Source organism: Staurois parvus, unplaced genomic scaffold, assembly GCF_062004578.1.
Source record: "Staurois parvus isolate SC_StPar_1 unplaced genomic scaffold, SC_StPar_1.0 ptg002113l, whole genome shotgun sequence".
Classification (NCBI taxonomy): domain Eukaryota; kingdom Metazoa; phylum Chordata; class Amphibia; order Anura; family Ranidae; genus Staurois; species Staurois parvus.
The window spans coordinates 4,010,694-4,031,504 of record NW_028319909.1 but is presented as its reverse complement, the minus strand read 5'-3'; the positions used below and the strand labels follow the sequence as shown (position 1 = coordinate 4,031,504).

The 20,811-nt window shown below is 42.7% G+C and overlaps 1 protein-coding gene across 1 annotated transcript in view; it reads left to right on the top strand.

Moving 5' to 3' along the window:
- Positions 1-17,380, top strand: part of LOC149432748 (B-cell receptor CD22-like) — a 53,014-nt gene extending 35,634 nt beyond the window's left edge. The window contains exons 8-15 of the mRNA XM_089665033.1: positions 352-612; positions 4,907-5,167; positions 6,393-6,489; positions 8,247-8,316; positions 9,332-9,367; positions 13,308-13,432; positions 14,781-14,847; positions 15,851-17,380. Coding sequence (XP_089521159.1) covers positions 352-612; positions 4,907-5,167; positions 6,393-6,489; positions 8,247-8,316; positions 9,332-9,367; positions 13,308-13,432; positions 14,781-14,847; positions 15,851-15,994 — 1,061 coding nt within the window. The 3' untranslated portion in view covers positions 15,995-17,380. The remainder of the gene's footprint in view (positions 1-351; positions 613-4,906; positions 5,168-6,392; positions 6,490-8,246; positions 8,317-9,331; positions 9,368-13,307; positions 13,433-14,780; positions 14,848-15,850) is intronic.
- Positions 17,381-20,811: the final 3,431 nt, after the last annotated feature.

Sequence of the window (20,811 nt, the reverse complement as noted above, 5' to 3'; positions counted from 1 at the left end):
ATAAGCCATCCTTGAGCCCCAGTTCTTGCCTAGGCTGAGATGATGTCAACAGTTTGCTGCAGGCTGAAGAAGGTATTTCCTCAGTCTCCCCTCTCCCAGTAATTAGCTGGCAATATTGTAACTTTCTAACAAAAACAAGATGAGAGGGAGGCTGATCTGTGTCAAACATTTGTTAAAATATCCTAAAATTGCACAGTCACCAGGAAAGTAGGTGGTGACCTTTTGTGATGGCCGAATAAAGATGGCTCTGTCCTCCAGGAGACAAAAGTGATGTCTCTCTGCAGTCTAAATTGTACAAATTTGTTACATAAATACATTATACAGATCACTTGATTCTGCTTTTTTTTCTAGACCCTCCGAAAGGTGTAGACATTTGGGTTCCAAGCAAACCTGTTAAAGAAAATCAAAATATCCAATTAAGATGTTTATCAAAAACAAGCAATCCAGGATCCAGCAGATACGAGTGGTACAAAGATGGAGTTCTGCTCAGAAATTCAACTAATGATGTTTTGCCGCTGAACTTAGAATGGACCCATACTGGACAGTACTCATGTAAAGCTCTAAATGCCATCGGGTCTGGCGTGTCACCTCAGAGACATATTGATGTCCAATGTAAGTACCTTCTCCTGGTTTTCATATTGTCATTGTTGTATTTTAGAAAGTCCATCCCAGGGGCGGACTGACAACTCATGGGGTCCCCCGGGCAATAGGGGATCATGGGGCCCCTGTGTCCTCGCCCACACTCAAACCACACCAAAGAAAGCTTATGAAAGGTATTCATGGGGCCCCCTACTGACCCGGGGCCCTCGGGCAGTGCCTGAGTGCCTGAATGGTCAGTCCGCCCCTGGTCCGTCCAGTAGTTCACAAATCAGCCCCTGGCTCCTGGAATGTCCTAGATGCTGAGATCTCCCTGCTATAATCCCCCTTTATTCCTGCCCACCTGAGACTTTTGGTGTCCTCATCCACATTTTTACACTTTATCTTCTCCTATTACATCCTACATAATATAAAAATTAAATGAAAATGTCAAAGTGAGGAGTGGGAACCCCTCATAATGGGCACAGCAGGTGTGCAGACCCGGGTACTCAGCACAGGGATGGTGGGAACCCCTCATAATGGGCACAGCAGGTGTGCAGACCCAGGAACTCAGCACATGGATGGTGGGAACCCCTCATAATGGGCACAGCGGGTGTGCAGACCCAGGAACTCAGCACAGGGATGGTGGAAACCTATCATAATGGGCACAGCGGGTGTGCACACCCAGGAAATCAGCACAGGGATGGTGGGAACCCCTCATAATGGGCACAGCGGGTGTGCAGACCCGGGAACTCAGCACAGGGATTGTGAGAACTCCTCATAATGGGTACAGCAGGTATACAGACCTGGGAACTCAGCACAGGGATGGTGGGAACCCTTCATAATGGGCACAGCAGGTGTACAGACCCGGGAACTCAGCAGAGAGATGATGGGAACTCCCTTCAATGGCACAGCGGGTGTACAGACCTGGGAACTCAGTTCAGGGATGGTGGGAACCCCTCATAATGGGCACAGCAGGTGTACAGACCTGGGAACTCAGCAGAGAGATGGTGGGAACTCCCTTCAATGGCACAGCGGGTGTACAGACCTGGGAACTCAGCTCAGGGATGGTGAGAACCCTTTATACTGGGCACAGCGGGTGTACAGACCCGGGAACTTGGCAAAGCCCCATAGAGGTATAAGAGACTGCCACTCTCCACTATCTACCAAAAACCAAAGCATATATTTTTCAGATATCTTGTAATATATAAAAAAACACATTTCAACATACAGTCTATATATATTTAATATATATATATATATATATCTATATATAAAGATATATATTTAAAAATACATTTTCAAACACACTGTTTGTCTTTAAAAATACATTTAATCTACATTTGTGGAATGCATTTACAAATATATGTAAAAATATGTTAGAAATTACTTTTTTATGTTAAAAAAAATCTGAAGAATATATTTTAAAAATATATTTTAAAAAATATTTTTCATATATTTTGTAATATATTAAAAATGCATTTCAACATGCAATATATATATATATATATATATATATATATATTTATTTATTTAAATATATTGAATATGGCCAAAATTGTAGTATTTCAAAATTTCAAATATGTCAATATATTTGGGAAGAATATTTTTAAAATACATTTAAAATATATGTTTCTTCCATGTGGGGAATACCCCTCAGGCAGCAATCAACATCAAACCAGAACAGGTGCAGACCCTGGCTCGCCACCACGTAACATGCATCAGGAAGAAAGGTTGGCCGTAAAGCATAGAAATGATGAAATACGTGCATATCATTTATTAATCCATAGGACACCAAAAGCACCAGGACATGTACACGTGTACATGGATTTTAACGGTTTATGGTTTCACACGATCGCATGCTTAATCACAACAAAGAAAGAGTTGGAAATGCTGTCTTATGTCGGCATCAATCAATAAAGCACACCTGTCCTAATCAGCATTCTCGAATCTCCGAGAAACGCCTACGGGTACATAGATACATAGTTAGTCTGGCTGAAAAAAGACAAAAGTCCATCCAGTTCAACCATAGAAAAAAAAAGGTTATAATCCTACACCCGGGTGGCACAGTGGCTTAGTGGTTCGCACTTCTGCCTTGCAGTAATTGGGTCAAGGGTTCAATTTCCAACCATGGTGCCTCCTGCATGGAGGTTGCATGTTCGTGTGGGTTTCCTCCAGGTTCTCCGGTTTCCTCCCACACTCCAAAGACATGCTGGTAGGTTAATTGGCTCCTGTCTAAATTGTCCTAGTTTTATCCCTGGCTATGCGGGATCTCCTGCATGGTGGGGGTTGGGGAAAGACCTGGCAACCTACCCTGTAAAATAATTGCTAAGAGAATTCATGGAAGAAGTTGCTTGCGAGTGACGGTCCGTGCAATCGCCAAGGGTCGGGTATGTCTGGATAGATAGATAGATAGATAGATAGATAGATAGATAGATAGATAGATAGATAGATAGATAGATAGATAGATAGATAGATAGATATGAGAGAGAGAGAGAGAGAGATAGAGAGAGACATGAGATAGATAGATAGATAGATAGATAGATAGATAGATAGATAGATAGATAGATAGATAGATAGATAGATAGATAGATAGATAGATAGATAGATATGAGAGAGAGAGAGAGAGAGATAGAGAGAGACATGAGATAGATAGATAGATAGATAGATAGATAGATAGATAGATAGATAGATAGATAGATAGATAGATAGATAGATAATAGATAGATAGATAGATGATAGAGAGATAGATAGATAGATAGATAGATAGATAGATAGATAGATAGATAGATAATAGATAGATAGATAGATAGATAGATAGATAGATAGATAGATAGATAGATAGATGATAGAGAGATAGATAGATAGATAGATAGATAGATAGATAGATAGATAGATAGATAGATATGAGATAGAGAGAGAGAATGATAGAGAGAGACATGAGATAGATAGATAGATAGATAGATAGATAGATAGATAGATAGATAGATAGATAGATAGATAGATTAATTAATAGATAGATATGAGAGAGAGAGAAAATGATAGAGAGAGACATGAGATAGATAATAGATAGATAGATAGATAGATAGATAGATAGATAGATAGATAGATAATAGATAGATAGATAGATAGATAGATAATAGATAGATAGATAGATAGATAGATAGATAATAGATAGATATGAGAGAGAGAGAGAGAGAGAGAGAGAGAGAATGATAGAGAGAGACATGAGATAGATAATAGATAGATAGATAGATAGATAGATAGATAGATAGATAGATAGATAGATAGATAGATAGATTAATAGATAGATATGAGAGAGAGAGAGAATGATAGAGAGAGACATGAGATAGATAGATGATAGATAGATAGATAGATAGATAGATAGATAGATAGATAGATAGATAGATAGATAGATAGATTAATAGATAGATATGAGAGAGAGAGAGAATGATAGAGAGAGACATGAGATAGATAATAGATAGATAGATAGATAATAGATAGATAGATAGATAGATAGATAGATAGATAGATAGATAGATAATAGATAGATAGATAGATAGATAGATAGATAGATAATAGATAGATATGATAGAGAGAGACATGAGATAGATAATAGATAGATAGATAGATAGATAGATAGATAGATAGATAGATAGATGATAGATGATAGATAGATAGATAGATAGATAGATAGATAGATAGATAGATAGATAGATAGATAGATGATAGATAGATAGATAGATAGATAGATAGATAGATAGATAGATAGATAGAATCCTATACCCACAGTTGATGCAGAAGAAGGCAAAAAAAAAAGCCAGCATATAATGGTATAAAGTGTGTAGAACATGTATAAACATTGTGTTGAAAAGGGAAACAAAAAGAAAGCAAGTAAAACGTATAAATGAAAATAGGGATATACATCATAAACAAACAAATGACCCCAAAAGGTTACATAGATACAACAATGCCATAAACATCATGGATATACATATATACAAAAATGATACATCCATTCATAAAATCATATCATAGTCTGTAAAAGATCAAAGTCCGTACAAATTCAGACAGATATGTATCAAAAAAAGTTCTTCCAAAAAATAGAGCACCCAATACATAGGAAGGAAGCCTAAGGGAAAAGAAGAACATGATGTATAAAAAAAGAAAAAAGGACATACGTCAAAGAGAAATGCCCACTCCCACACTTGTCCATTCAGAAAAAAGGGGCGTCTGCAGGCTTTGGATAATTAAAATCGGTATGAAAGATCTTGAGGAAGAAATAAATGACCAAATCATTTGTCCTTTTTTTTTTTTTTTTTTTTGGCAGATGCTCCGAAAAATGTAACTCTGATAGTCAGCCCCGGAGATCACGTGACTGAACACACGGATGTGAAGATGATGTGCACCAGCAGGGGCAACCCACCTATAATTCATTACGCATTTTATATCGACAATATCCCTTTGAACAGCGGAAATAACTTTTTTGAGCTGAAAGGAGTGCAAATAAAAGACACCGGGGAGTATTCCTGCTCGGCACACAATTATGTTGGTAACCAGAAATCGAACGTAGTCTCTCTACGCGTCTCATGTAAGTGTCGGCTCTGTAGATTAGTTTGTCTCCATTTTATTTCTCCAGATCTAATTCTTGTGTGAGTGTGCCAGACGGGTGTTCACAAACTTTCACCCATATAGTGTGTAGCACTCCTCTAGATAGCCAGGAGGAGCTCTTTTTTTTTTTTTTTTTTTTTAGAAAGGCTGAGTAGCAGCCTGGGCATGAGACGGTGGGTCAAATTTAGGACAGGGCTGACTGCTCTGCAGGTCAGATCCTTGATACCTACCCCTGCTCAAGAAGCTTGAGAAGTTTTTAGAAGGCAGTGGATGAGGGTGAGGAGGGGGCCAGCTCTGCTCCCCCACTCAGTAGTAACCCCCAGCTCTACTGATCCCTCACTCAATTTTAACCTCCAGCTCTACTGATCCCCCACTCAGTAGTGCCTCCAGCTCTGCTCCCCCACTCAGTAGTACCCCCAACTCTACTGATCCCTCACTCGGTAGTACCCCCAGCTATACTGATCCCTCACTCAGTAGTACCCCCAGCTCTACTGATCCCTCACTCAGTAGTACCCCCAGCTCTACTGATCCCCCACTCAGTAGTACCCCCAGCTCTGCTCCCCCACTCAGCAGTACCCCCAGCTCTACTGATCCCTCACTCAGTAGTACCCCCAGCTCTGCTCCCCCATTCAGTAGTACCCCCAGCTCTACTGATCCCTCACTCGGTAGTACCCCCAGCTCTACTGATCCCCCACTCAGTAGTACCCCCAGCTCTACTGATCCCTCACTCAGTAGTACCCCCAGCTCTACTGATCCCCCACTCAGTAGTACCCCCAGCTCTACGGATCCCCCACTCAGTAGTACCCCCAGCTCTACTGATCCCCCACTCAGTAGTACCCCCAGCTCTACTGATCCCCCACTCAGTAGTACCCCCAGCTCTGCTCCCCCACTCAGCAGTACCCCCAGCTCTACTGATCCCTCACTCAGTAGTAACCCCCAGCTCTACTGATCCCCCACTCAGTATTTCATTTAGTGAGAGGGGATTTGATTGGCATTCAGAGCACTTAAAAAAGGGTCTTCAATGCCACATTTTGAAGCAAGGTGTGAACATGCTATTAAATTAGTTTTTTTTTTTTTCTAAAAGGATAGAAGCTACTGTAATAAGTGGATCTCACATGTCCATACACTTTCAGCTTTAGGTACCTCTGTTGTGCCATATGATGCTTCTCAGTATCGTGTCAAAGCTCTGTACTTCTGTTTTGCAGACGGCCTGGCTACTATAGGGAAGTTCGCATCCATCGCGGCCTTTTCCTTCATCGTCCTACTAATTCTTATTTTTCTGATTGTTCGATTCAGAGTAAGGTAAGCTGTTAGGGGAAACCCCAAAAAACATTCAGACCATCCAAGGTCAGCTGACCAAAATGACAACACGCCCGATCCACTGCCCCATTCATTTCAATGGGCTGCCCAACGTCACACTGAAGAAGTTCATGCACCTTTTTTTAAAAACCATTCTTGCCATACCAAGGTGTGTTGGGTACTGTTAAGAATGAATGGCAATGCAGCACGCTCGCAAAAAGGAACATGCACATAGAGAAGCACAGGGACCCAGTGATGATGTCACTGGGCCTAAAAAAAATGTGTGCAATGAGAATGGAAAGTTTATTTAAAAATGTTATTATCAAGTTGGTGAAGGATGGGGGGGAGGGCTACGAATAAAATGTAAATATTACATAAGCCCCGGTTCACATATATGCGGCCGTGATGGGCCGCATGTTGCGAGGGCACGAGAGCCCATTCATTTGAATGGACTCCCGTGCCCCGGGACACGCAGGGAAGAAGTCCCTACACTTCTTTGGGAAACGCAGCCCACGCGGGAACCTCGGTTCTGAGCAGGGGCAGACTGACCATTTTGGCAATCGGGCACTGCCCGAGGGCCTGGAGTCAGTAAGGGGCCCCATGAGATGCCCCTGGTACCTTTTGTAGGCTTTTATGTGTGTGGTTTGAGTGTGGGTGAGGACACAGGGGCCCCATGATCCCCTTTTGCCGGGGGGCCCCATGAGTTGTCAGTCCGCCCCTGGTTCTGAGTACGGTTGCATTTTCCAATGCGGGCAGCGTGCCCTTAGAACTAAAGGCACCCGCCCGCGGGTCCGCATTTCTCTGTGCGGGGGGTGTGGCTGCACGGACTTTCTTGTGGTTCCGCAGCGGCACCACCCACACAGATGTGAACCTCGCCTAACAGCACATTGATGATTTATTTAACCACCTCCCGTCCGGCTGTTGTATACAAACGGCCGGACGGTGGCACTGCAGGGGCGGGTGGCTGTTTATAAATGGCCTTTCCGCACCCTGCTTGTGCGCACTCCCTGGGAGTGCGCAGCACTGCGATCCGGTGCCCACTGTGTCCTCCGGACACAGTGGAACACCGATCGCCGTACGGGACCTCTGTGTGAGGTCCCGATCATGAGATCACTGATTAGTCCATCAGTGATCACATGCAGAGTAGTAAGCAAGATGTCACTTGTGACATCATTGCTTACTACGTGTGAAATCTGTGAATGATCACAGAGGTCACATGGTACAGGGCTATTCACAACAGCCTTGTACCATGTGACAAGCTGTGACCAATCACAGCTCACTCAGTAGTTCTCAATGGCTGCAAGAATGCAGACAGAGAGAAAGAGAAATGATTGCTTTTACAGCCTTTATGGGTGGAAGAGCAATCAGTGTAAAAAAAAAAAAATCTTCATCACCCCCCACAAGTAGTACAGTGTCACCATGGTGACACTGTACTGCTAGGGTGACAGTATGTAAAAAAAATAAATAATAATAATATGAAAAAAAAATTTTAAAAAAAGTTTAAAAATTATAATTTTTGGTTATAAACTAATTTGGGTTTTTTTTTTTTTACTAAAAATATAACGGAATACATTTTGGCCAAGATTTATGATAAAATACTATTTATTCGCAAAATTTATAAGAAAACACTTTTTTTTCCAAAATTTTTAGACATTTTAATTTACATAGCAAAAAAAATAAAAATCCCAGTGGTGAATAAATACCACCAACTGGAAGTGGTTAATGACATTTTATAATAATTTTTTTTTTTTTAAACCCAGCATCAGCAATGCATTTTGTAGAAGATCACTTGATGACAAAAGCGAGTCTTCATTTTTCGTTATGAAGAAGGTAACAAAAACTGTTCTGTATATCATCATTACATAGTTAGTCTGGCTGAAAAAAAGACAAAAGTCCATCCAGTTCAACCATTAAAAAAAAAATAAAAAGTTATAATCCTGCACCCACAGTTGATCCAGAGGAAGGCAAAAAAAACAACAAAGCACGATCCAATTTGCTCCTGCTGGGAAAAAAATTCTTACTGATCCCCTGAGAGGCAATCGGATATTCCCTGGATCAACTTTACCTATAAATCATTGTGTTGAGTAGGGAGCCATCTATTGGGCGTTCACTGCAATTGCACCCTTATCAATGAAGAACAAGGAAGCGTCTCATGTTTGCTAAGAATAAAGGTTTCCCATAAACCACTGCAGCCTTATTATTTTAGTGAATATAAACTGCTAAATTCTTTTTATCATCAGCAGTATGTAGCAGTCTAGTGATTTCTATTAGTGTCCAGGAGAGGACTGGTTAAAGCTTGTAGGAGGAGTTTTTATTCTCCCCTGATTGTCCTATGAGGCTGCATAACCCCTGGCCTTCTGTATGGACAGTGCTGATCACATGCACCCTCCCAAAGAAAATAAAACTCTATAGCAACACACACCAAATTGAGCATGTGCAGATTTGCCCTCAAGGCTCTGTGCTATCAGGAGATGGATTGGGTCAGTAAAAGAAGGGGAGGATCAGAGAAGATAGGATCAAACAGCCTGTGGAGGATTAACCCCTTAGGTTCCACAGTGAGTATAACAAGCATGCTTTACTGCATCTACAGACTGATTGTACTGTTGTGGGTTTAGTAATACTGTAAGTCGGGTGCAGGTGTCAAACTGAGGATCGGGGAGCTCCTCACTATCTATTTAAATTGATGGTGGAGGTGAAATTTGGTGGTATTTATAGCGGACCTATCATCAGATACATATTTCACGTCATCGGCGGCATGTTTAATAAATGTAAACACTTCCATGTATGTGTTACCTGAAATCACAGTATTCCCCCTCACAATGCCTTCATCTGCTTTTCTCTCCAGAAGGACGAAGCCATCATTGTTCAGCCATCATCCAGAGTAAGTATCCACTTCCTGGGCAGAGATGCCGGCTCAGAGATGACGCACATATGTAAATCCTGGTGTCTACACAGTTCTTGGCTGTGTTCACAAATGTTTGACACAGATCAGCCCCTGCTGCAGCCTCTCGCCTTGTATCTTGCTACAAAGTTACAATGTACAGCCCGAGCGATCGCTTGGCGAATGAGAAAATGCCTCCTCCTGCCAGGTGACATCAGAATACTGTAACAATCTGTATGTACAAGGGCGGACTGACAACTCATGGGGCCCCCGGGCAATAGGGGATCATGGGGCCCCTGTGTCCTTGCCCAAACTCAAAAAAGCCTATGAAAAAAGTACCAGGGGCATCTCACGGGGCCCCCCACTGACCCCGGGCCCTCGGGCAGCGCTCGAGTTTCCAAATGGTCAGTCCGCCCTTGTGTATGTAATATGTGTATCTTAGCGGTTACAAATGTATCTGGGGAAAAAATACAAACTATAGGAGAACTAATGCAGGCCACGGGTCGAATTCCGAACAAATTTTCTTTCGAAAATCTGAAATTTCGTGTGTTTTGTAATCCAAAGGTGCCCCCATTGATGTCAAAATTCGAACAACCAAGCCTTTAATTTCATATCTTGCTACAGAAAAGAATTTTTATGGCCAAGAATTTTCTTTTCTTCCCAATTCGCAGCTCATGCTTGTTGTTCCATTATATTTTTCACGCGATTTTTCCATCAATGATTCAAAATTCGTTCGTTTTTCAAAAAATTTTCAACATGCTCGATCACTCAAATTCGATGGCCACCTGAAAATCGTCCGTTTCTATGACCCACTAATGGTGTGAAATTCGAATGAAAATTCTTAGAAAACATTTGCGAGAGGAAATTCTTTTGGAATTCGACCCACATATGGCTGATTTAGGCAGGTCATACACGGGTCGAATTCCTAACAAATTTTCTTTATAAAATCAGAATTTTCGTGCGTTTTGTAATCCGATGGTGCCACCATTGATTTCGAAGTTCAACCAACCAAGCCTTTGCTACGGAAAAGAATTTTCATGGCCAAGAATTTTCTTTTCTTCCCAAATCACAGCTCATGCTCGATTATATTTCTCGCACAATTCTTCCATCAATGATTCGAAATTCGTTCATTTTGACCCACTAATGGTGCGAAATTTGAACAAAAATTCTTAGAAAAGATTTGCACTCACAGTGAAGGCGCACAATTTCAAAGTCAGAATCAATGTGACCGGGTGTAACAAACATTGATCTAGGTATGGTTTCTTTGTTTTTTCTTTTTTCTTTATCATCTTTTTTCTTTCTTTGTTTTTTATTTTATTTTTAATATTTATTTATTTATTTATTTTACAAACTTTTTTTTTTTCTTTCTTTGAAAGGACAGAGAAAGATACAATGTATAATATAATGTATACAATGATGTATACAATGTATCTCTCTCCTCCAGAGAGAGAAAACATGGGAGGGCGGGCTTTACAATGACTGATCACTGTGATAGCCAATTAAAGGCTATCACAGCGATCGAGTGACAAGAAATCATACTAGCGATCGGGTGACAAGAAATCGCACTAGCGATCGGGTGACAAGAAATCGCACTAGCGATCGGGTGACAAGAAATCGCACTAGCGATCGGGTGACAAGAAATCGCACTAGCGATCGGGTGACAAGTAATCGCACTAGCGATCGGGTGACAAGTAATCGCACTAGCGATTGGTTGACAAGAAATCATACTAGCGATCGGGTGACAAGAAATCATACTAGCGATCGGGTGACAAGAAATTGTACTAGCGATCGGGACCCGGCACTCATGATGAGACCCCGGTCTCTGTGCTTGGAGCACAAAGGGAAATACACAAATATGCGGCCCCATGGCATAAAGCCTGTGCAGAGACACCGCATATTTGCGTTAGGTCAGCATCATGAGGGTTAAGGTGAAGAAAAGAAAACGGGGGAAAACATGCACTGGAACGCTTTAAAAGCAAATAAAAAATGCACCGTATCAAAAGAGAATAAAAAATACACCGGAACGCATCAAAAGCAAATCAAAAATGCATCGAAACGTATCAAAAGGGAATAAAAAGTGCAGCAGAACGTATAAAAAGAGAATGAAAAATGCACCGTAATGTCTCAAAAAAGAATAAAAAATGCACCGGAACACATCAAAAGCGAATCAAAAATGCATCGAAACATATCAAAAGGGAATAAAAAGTGCAGCAGAACGTATCAAAAGAGAATAAAAAATGCACCGGAACACATCAAAAGCGAATAAAAAATGCAACGAAATGTATCAAAAGGGAATAAAAAGTGCAGCAGAACGTATAAAAAGAGAATGAAAAATGCACCGTAATGTCTCAAAAGAGAATAAAAAATGCACCAGAAAGTATCAAAAGAGAACAAAAAATGCACCAGAACGTATCAAAAGAGAATAAAAAATGCACCAGAAAGTATCAAGAGAACAAAAAATGCACCGGAACGTATCAAAAGAGAATAACAAATGCACCAGAACGTTTCAAAAGACAATAAAAAATGCACCGATACGCAACAAAAACGTGCCAAAACACACATGCAGAAATGCATCCGGAACGCATCCAAAGCAAATCATCATAAATGTGCATGCAGAAATGCATCCAGAACGCATCCGGACTGCATAAAGCCTGTGCAGAGAGGCCACATATTTGTGTTAGGTCAGCATCATGGGGGTTAAGGTGAAGAAAAAAAAAACGGGGGAAAAAATGCACTGGAACACTTTAAAAATGAATCAGAAATGCACCGAAAAGTATCAAAAGAGAATAAAAAATGCACCGGAAAGTATCAAAAGAGAATAAAAATTGCACTGGAACGTATCAAAAGAGAATAAAAAATGCACCAGAAAGTATCAAAAGTGAATAAAAAATGCACCGAAACATTTCAAAAGAGAATCAAAAATGCACCTGCACACAACAAAAACGTGCCAAAACACGCATGCAGAAATGCATCCGGAACGCATCAAAAACAAATAAAAACACTGGAATACGTCAGAAATGTGCATGCAGAAATGCATCCAGAACTCATCTGGACTGCATAAACCCTGCGCAGTGAGGCCACATATTTGTATTAGGTTGGCGTCAAAGGGTTATGATTAAAAAAAAACGGGGGGAAAATGCACTGGAATGCATTAGAAACGTGCATGCAGAAATGCATTCAGAACGCATCTGGACTACATTTTTATGGTGTAAACCGGTCCTAAAAGATCCTCAAAATAAAGTTAGTTATTTCATATCAAACATTTTAAAAAGTCTAAACTTTAAACCCCACCCCTTCACCACCAAACCACACACCAATTCATCAAGCCACTCCCATTGATGGGAAAGACCACACCCATTCCCAAAGTACCACCCTCTTAAAGGGTTAGTTCACCTTTACCAACAAAAAAAACCTGCCAGTGTAGATAAGGGGCATCTGTAGGTAAAAGTAAACTGTGCAGCTCTGACTAAAGTTGAAAAATGCCATTGCAATACATGTAGGTGATTTATGTGCCTCCTGAAGCCTGACTGGAATACTCCCAAACCGTTGCTAGGACGTTGCTATGAGAAGCCTAGTCGTTACTGCCCACCTCCACCATCACAGGAGTGAGCTCTCCGACTCTGAGCTCAGAGCTACCACATCAGGAGAGTGAAAGCACATGTGAGGGGCTTTGAATCAGAGGAAGAGCTTACTCCTGTGATGGTGGAGGTGAGCAGTAACGGCAAGGTCTCACTTAGCAACGTCCTTAGCAACGTATTCACAAATGGCCTACACTTGTAGCAAGGGCACTATTCAACTTCAACTTCAACCATTAGTTTTTATGTCCAAACACCCCTTACCTGTATAATTGTCTCCGATTTAGAACTGCCAAGATGAAGGGTCCAGGGTCATACCACCATTGGACCAACGATGATGACCTGACCTTCATTGTATTTTACAGTCACTCAATGAGCCTCCTGAGAATGCAGGACATCCGAATCCATCCATCTACAGCTCCACCGATCAGCTGAATTACTCCAGGGTGAATTTCTCAGCTCCCTCCAGGAGATGGATCAACCAATCCAGGTCAGCCGCATACGTAATGACAACAAATCTATAGATTCCAAACATACATTCATTTCATTAATCCCTTCATGATGGAGGTAAAACAAATCTTAGTGTCACTGAACCCACAACAGCATGCAGGTTATACGCACTGCGGAACCCAAGAGGTTAATCCCCCTCAGGGCGGGGACAAGGGGTGGGCAGGAGGGGCGGCTGCCCTGGGCGCAGTGTGAGCTAGGGGGCGCTGCATGGAGAGCTTCTACCTACAAGCTGGCAGGACTAGTGACAGCGGCTTCAGAGTAACAAACATTTGTTGTGCGGAGGATGAGAGTATTACTGCTAGGAGGGGGAGGGAGGAGAGTATTACTGCAAGGAGGGGGAGGAAGGAGAGTATTACTGATAGGAGGGGGAGGGAGGAGAGTATTACTGCTAGGAGGGGGAGGGAGGAGAGTATTACTGATAGGAGGGGGGAGGGAGGAGAGTATTACTGATAGGAGGGGGGAGGGAGGAGAGTATTAATAATAGGAGGGGGAGGGAGGAGAGTATTAATGATAGGAGGGGGAGGGAGGAGAGTATTAATAATAGGAGGGGGGAGGGAGGAGAGTATTAATAATAGGAGGGGGAGGGGGGAGAGTATTAATAATAGGAGGGGGAGGGGGGAGAGTATTAATGATAGGAGGGGGAGGGAGGAGAGTATTAATGATAGGAGGGGGAGGGAGAAGAGGATTAGTGCTAGGAGGGGGAGGGGGGAGAGGATTAATGATAGGAGGGGGAGGGAGGAGAGGATTAGTGCTAGGAGGGGGAGGGAGGAAAGGATTACTGCTAGGGGGGGAGGGAGGGGATTAGTGCTAGGAGGGGGAGGGGGGAGAGGATTAATGATAGGAGGGGGAGGGAGGAGAGTATTAATGATAGGAGGGGGAGGGAGGAGAGTATTAATGATAGGAGGGGGAGGGAGAAGAGGATTAGTGCTAGGAGGGGGAGAGGATTAATGATAGGAAGGGGAGGGAGGAGAGGATCAATGCAGAGAGAGGGAGGGAGAAGAGGGTTAATGTTGGGGGGGGGGAGGGAGAAGAGGATTATTGCTAGGAAGGGGAGGGAGAAGAGGATTAATGTTGGGGGGGAAGAGGATTACTGCTAGGAGGGGGAATGGAGGGGGATTGGGGGGAGAGGATTTGTATTGGGAAGAGGAAATTCAGGGTGGCAGTAGTGTATGATTTATTTTAGTGGGTAAAATTTGGGGGAGGGGTATTTGTGGTAGTTGTAATAATTGGGGGGATTTGTGCTGGGGGGAGATATATAATAATATAAGTAATACAATGATATAATACATACTCAGTGTCTGACGTTCTTCCCGTGTTATCTCTTTTAGTGCCGCGGCAGATGATGACATCACCACAGTTTACAGTGTTGTCAGAAAAGTGCCCAATGCAGCCGAGGTGAGTGTACACACGGGATTATCTGCACCATATCCATGGGACATCTGGACATTCCTTATTGGTCCTGAAGAATGATTCTAGAGCCTGTATAGACTGTCTGTATTCTGTACACAATTACAATGAAAATAATTAAACTGCCCCCCTAACGTAGACCTCCAGGATAACTGCTAAACACACAGATAAAACAAGAGAACAGTTTGAATGGTAATGGGTTTGTATTTGTGTCTATCCAGGCCTGAGATTTTCACGGCTCTGCCACACAGCACAGTTCTTACTAGTAGGACAGGAGCCCTGATTTTTTTTTCCTCTGCAATAAAAACCTATGATCTAAAAAAATCCAGCATGCCAAATGATCAATCAATGTTTGCTCATGAGTGCCGCCTATCAGTGCCCATCAGCGCCACCTATCAGCACCACCTACCAGTGTCCATCAGTGTTGCTTATCAATGCCCATCAGTGCCACCTATCAGCCCCACCTATCAGTTCCCAGCAGTGCTGCCTATCAGTGCCCTTCAATGTCACCCATCAGTGCCCATCAGTGCCACCTATCAGCCCCACCTATCAGTTCCCAGCAGTGCTGCCTATCAGTGCCCTTCAATGTCACCCATCAGTGCCCATCAGTGCCACCTATCAGCCCCACCTATCAGTGCCCTTCAATGCCACCCATCAGTGCCCATCAGTGCAGCCTCATCAGCACACATCAGTGAAGGAGAAAATCACTTATTTACAAAACTTTATAACACTTTTGGTGTTTTTTTGTTTGTCTAGCAAAAAAAAACACACCCAATGATGATTAAATATCACCAAAAGAAAGCTCTTTTTGTCTCAAAAAACTGATAATAATTTAGTTGGGTACAGTGTTGCATGACCGTACAATTGTCATTTAAAGTGCAACAGTGCTGAAAGCTGAAAACTGGCCTGTGCAGGAAGGGGGGGAGGAATGCTCAGCAGGCAGGTGGTTAAGTGAATGGCATTGATATGTATTCCCCACTTCTTGTTCTAGTATGAGAACATTGACTCGTCAAGCAGAGCCTGTGAAGACTCCCAGGATGAAATCCATTACTCCGTCATTGCCAATCTAAATAAAAAGGCCAAGGAACAGGAGCGGGACCCCAAAGTGGAATATGCCAAGCTGAGACATTCATGAAGTGTGTTGTGGATTGCTTTCAGAATATTGTGTCAATGGGTCAGTTCACCCACGAGGGTGGACCCAAGTGGCTGGATCATCCAAGGAGCTCCTGGCTCCTTGGATGATCCAGTGGTGAGATCTCCCTGACTATTCTTAAATTGATCCCCTGGGAGTTTTGGTTTTTCCCATCTGTCCTTGTGTGTTCCAGCCCCTCCTGTTACTTTTTCTATATTATAAAATAAATAAATCCAGCAGGGATGATGGGAGCCCCTCATAATGGGTGCAGCAGATGTGCATACCCAGGAACTCAGTACATGGATGGTGGGAATCCTTCATAGTGGGTACAGCTAGGGTCCGGACAAGGGGTGGACAGAAGGAAAAGGTGACCTGGGTGAAGTGGCGCTATCTGGAGAGGGGGCTCTGACAGCCGATGCATGGTATCTGAATGACAGGAGTGATGCTGACATCACTCCTGTCATTCAGAACAGAGCACAGTGTAGGACTGTGATAGCTGCTGGAGGGAGAATACAGGACAGTGCTGTGTTGAGAACACAAGACACCTCTTTCTCAGCACAGATGCCTCCAGAGAGTGGGCAGGCTGCCTTTCTTGCCAGGGGTGTAGATGCACTACTGGTGCACAGGGGCAGCCCCGGGGGGGGGGTGCATAAGTATGCTATGGCACCCTGATAGCACCTCCATCTCACAGTGATTTGTTTTTCTTTTTTTTAATGGGCAGCGCTGCGGTACCACCTCCCATCAGCCGCAGTCATAGTAGTTGGTTGCTAGGACTGTCTAGTGACCTATAAACCAAACAAGTGCTTGCTCCGCCTCCAGTCATTAGCACCACCCCAGAGGAGGAGGAAGGAACTTCTTTCTCCGGACCTGCTGCCAGTGCCCTGCTTCCCAGCTTTACCAGTAGAACATAAGGGAGTGGACTGCTATGCAAGAGGGGCAAGAGACCTCTAAAGACCCTGATTTAATCTTGGGTGGTGGCTCTAGGGACCCTGATGTAAGCAGGGGGAATCTGAGGATCCTAATGTAAGGGGGGAGGGGGCTGTGGACCCTGTTGTTAGGGGAAGGTCTCTGGGGACCCTGATGAAAGGGGGGAAAGAGGACTGTGGGTACACTGATTTTAGGAGGCGACTCTGGGGATTCTGGGGACTGTGATGTAAGGGTGGCGGAGGGATTTTGGGTACCTTGACGTAAGGGGGGGGGGACTCTGGGGACCCTGACTTAAGGGGAAGGATCCTGATTTGGAAGTGGGACTCTGGGGACCTGATAAAAGGGGGGAATGGGGACCCTGATAAAAGGAGGGTGACTCTGGAAACCCTGATGTGGGGGGAGGGGGGATTCTGGGGACCCTGACTTAAGGGGGAGGACCCTGATTTGGAAGTGGGACTCTGGCAACCAGATGAAAGGGAGAAGTGGGGATTATGGGGACCCTGATGAAAGGGGGGGAATCTGGGGACCCTGATGTTGGGAAGAATTCCGGGGACACTGATGTTAAGGGGGGTTCTGGGGACCCTGACGTAAGGGGAGGGGGCAATTTGACACCTTTGTCCTGGGCACTGCGTCAATGCGGTGCAGTTCCCGTGCGAATCACATGCGATAAACCGCTCCGCATATATGTGAACCCGGGCTAAACTACAATATGAAGAAGATCCTATGTATGCCCATTGCACTCATAGAGTTAGACTGAGGCCCATCCTATAATGAATGTATTTATGAGCATATCCTCCATATTTGCTTAAAGTATATACAGTATGTATGGCCCAAACATTTTTAGTTTTGGATAGGGAAGGGTTAATTTTTTTTTTTTCGCTGCTGCTGTCCCACAATGGAGATTTACCTTCACTTCCTGTCCAAGAGACACAATAGGAAGTGCAAGGAAATGTCTATTAAGTTGGGGAGTTCCCCATTTGTCACTAGAACAGGTGATCCAATTGGAAGAATTACGGTTTCTCTATGCTCTGATGACAACTTGATTATTTTAGATTTCCCGGCATTTTCTGTCTGGGTGAAAATGGCCAATGGGCCAAAGGAAGGGGGCGGACCTACCCAGCAAAGATATCTATCTATCTATCTATCTATCTATCTATCTATCTATCTATCTATCCCATATCTATCTATCTATCTATCTATTATCTATCTATCTATCTATCTATCTATCTATCTATCTATCTATCTATCATCTATCTATTATCTATCTATCTATCTATCTATCTATCTATCTATCTATCTATCTATCTATCCCATATCTATCTATCTATCTATCTATTATCTATCTATCTATTTATCTATCTATCTATCTATCTATCTATCTATCTATCTATCTATCTATCTATTATCTATCATCTATCTATCTATCTATCTATCTATCTATCTAACATCTATCTATCTATCTATCTATCTATCTATCTATCTATCTATCTATCTATTATCTATCTATCTATCTATCTATCTATCTATCTATCTATTATCTATCTATCTATCTATCTATCTATCTATCTATCTCATATCTATCTATCTATCTATTATCTATCTATCTATCTATCTATCTATCTATCTATTATCCATCTATCTATCTATCTCATATCTACAGTTGCAAGAAAAAGTATGTGAACCCCTTGGGATTACGTGGAGTTTTGCATGAATTGGGCATAAAATGTGCTCTGAACGTCATCTAAGTCACAACAATAGAAGAACACAGTTTGCTGAACATAATACTACACAAACATTAGATGTTGCCATGGTTTAATTGCACATAACATGTAAACATTCACAGTGCAGGGAGGAAAAAGTATGTGAGGCCCTAGCTTAATGACTTCTCCCAGAGCTGATTGGAGCCAGGAGTAAGCCAACCTTGACTCCAATCAGTGTGATGATATTGGATGTGTTGCTGACAGCTGTCCTGCTCTTAAAAAACACACACCTGTTTTGGGTTTACTGGTTTCAAGAAGCACTGTCTGATGTGAACCATGCATCGCAAAAAAGAGCTCTCAGAAGACCTACGATCAAGAATTGTTGACTTGCATGAAGCTGGAAAGGGTTACAAAAGTATCTCCAAAAGCCTTGATGTTCATGTGTCCACGGTAAGACAGACTGTCTACAAATGGAGAAAGTCTAGCACTGTTGCTACTCTCCCTAGGCGTGGTCGTCCTGTAAAAATGACTGCAAGAGCACAGCGAAGAATGCTGCATGAGGTAAAGAAGAATCCCAGAGTGTCAGCTAAAGACCTACAGAAATCTCTGGCACATGCTAACATTTTTGTTGACACATCTACAATAAGGAAAACATTAAACAAGAATGGAGTACATGGGAGGACACCACGGAGGAAGCCATTGCTGTCCAAAAAGAAGATTGCAGCACGTTTGAAGTTTGCAAAAGAGCACCTGGATGTTCCACAGCACTACTGGCAAAATATACTGTGGACAGATGAAACCAAGATTGAGTTGTTTGGGAAGAACACACAACACTATGTGTGGAGAAAAAAAGGCACAGCACACCAACATCAAAACCTCATCCCCACTGTGAAACATGGCGGAGGGAGCATCATGGTTTGGGGCTGCTTTGCTGCCTCAGGGCCGGGACGGATTGTTGTCATTGATGGGAAAATGAATTCCAGAGTTTATCAAGACATTTTGCAGGAAAATGTACGACCATCTGTCTGCCAACTGAAGCTCCGCAGAGGATGGGTGATGCAACAGGACAATGACCCAAAGCATACAAGTAATTCAACAAAACAATGGCTGCAACAGCACAGAATATACCTTCTGGAGAGTCCTGACCTCAACCCGATTGAAATGCTGTGGCATGACCTTAAGAGAGCGATTCACACCAGACATCCCAAGAATATTGCTACATTGAAACAGTTTTGTGAAGAGGAGTGGTCCAAAATGACTCCAGATCGTTGTGCAGGTCTGATCTGCAACTACAGGAAACGTTTGGTTGAGGTTATTGCTGCCAAAGGAGGGTCAACCAGTTATTAAGTCCAAAGGTTCACATACTTTTTCCTCCCTGCACTGTGAATGTTTACATGTTATGTGCAATTAAACCATGGCAACATCTAATGTTTGTGTAGTATTATGTTCAGCAGACTGTGTTCTTCTATTGTTGTGACTTAGATGACGTTCAGAGCACATTTTATGCCCAATTCATGCAAAACTCCACGTAATCCCAAGGGGTTCACATACTTTTTCTTGCAACTGTATCTATCTATCTATCTATCTATCTATCTATCTATTTATTATCTATCTATCTATCTATCTATCTATCTATCTATTATCTATCTATCTATCTATCTATCTATCTATCTATCTATCCATCCATTCAGTTGTGTCTGACCCGTGGCGATTGCATGGACCGTCACTGGTAAGTGACTTTTTCCATGAATTCTCTTAGCAATTATTTTTCAGGATAGGTTGCCAGGTCTTTCCCCAACCCCCACCATGCAGGAGATCCCGCATAGCCAGGGATAAAACTAGGACAATTTAGACAGGAGCCAATTAACCTACCAGCATGTCTTTGAAGGGTAGGAGGAAACCCACGCGACCACAGGGAGAACATGCAAATTCCATGCAGGAGGTGCCATGGTTGGGAATCAAACCAGCAGAGATATGGACAGCTATAAAAAAAATGACAGGGGCTCCAACCCTTCCCTACTCTGTCCAAAATGTAAAAGTTTGGGCTATCCATTTACTCTGCCATTTCAGTGAGCTGACCCTGAGTATTTCCGTTGTCCTGATTACTTGAAAAGCAATATCAGCTTGTGCAAAAATGACCTATATCAGAAGAAAGTACGAGTGCCTTGTGTATTTTTTACTGTTATATTTATG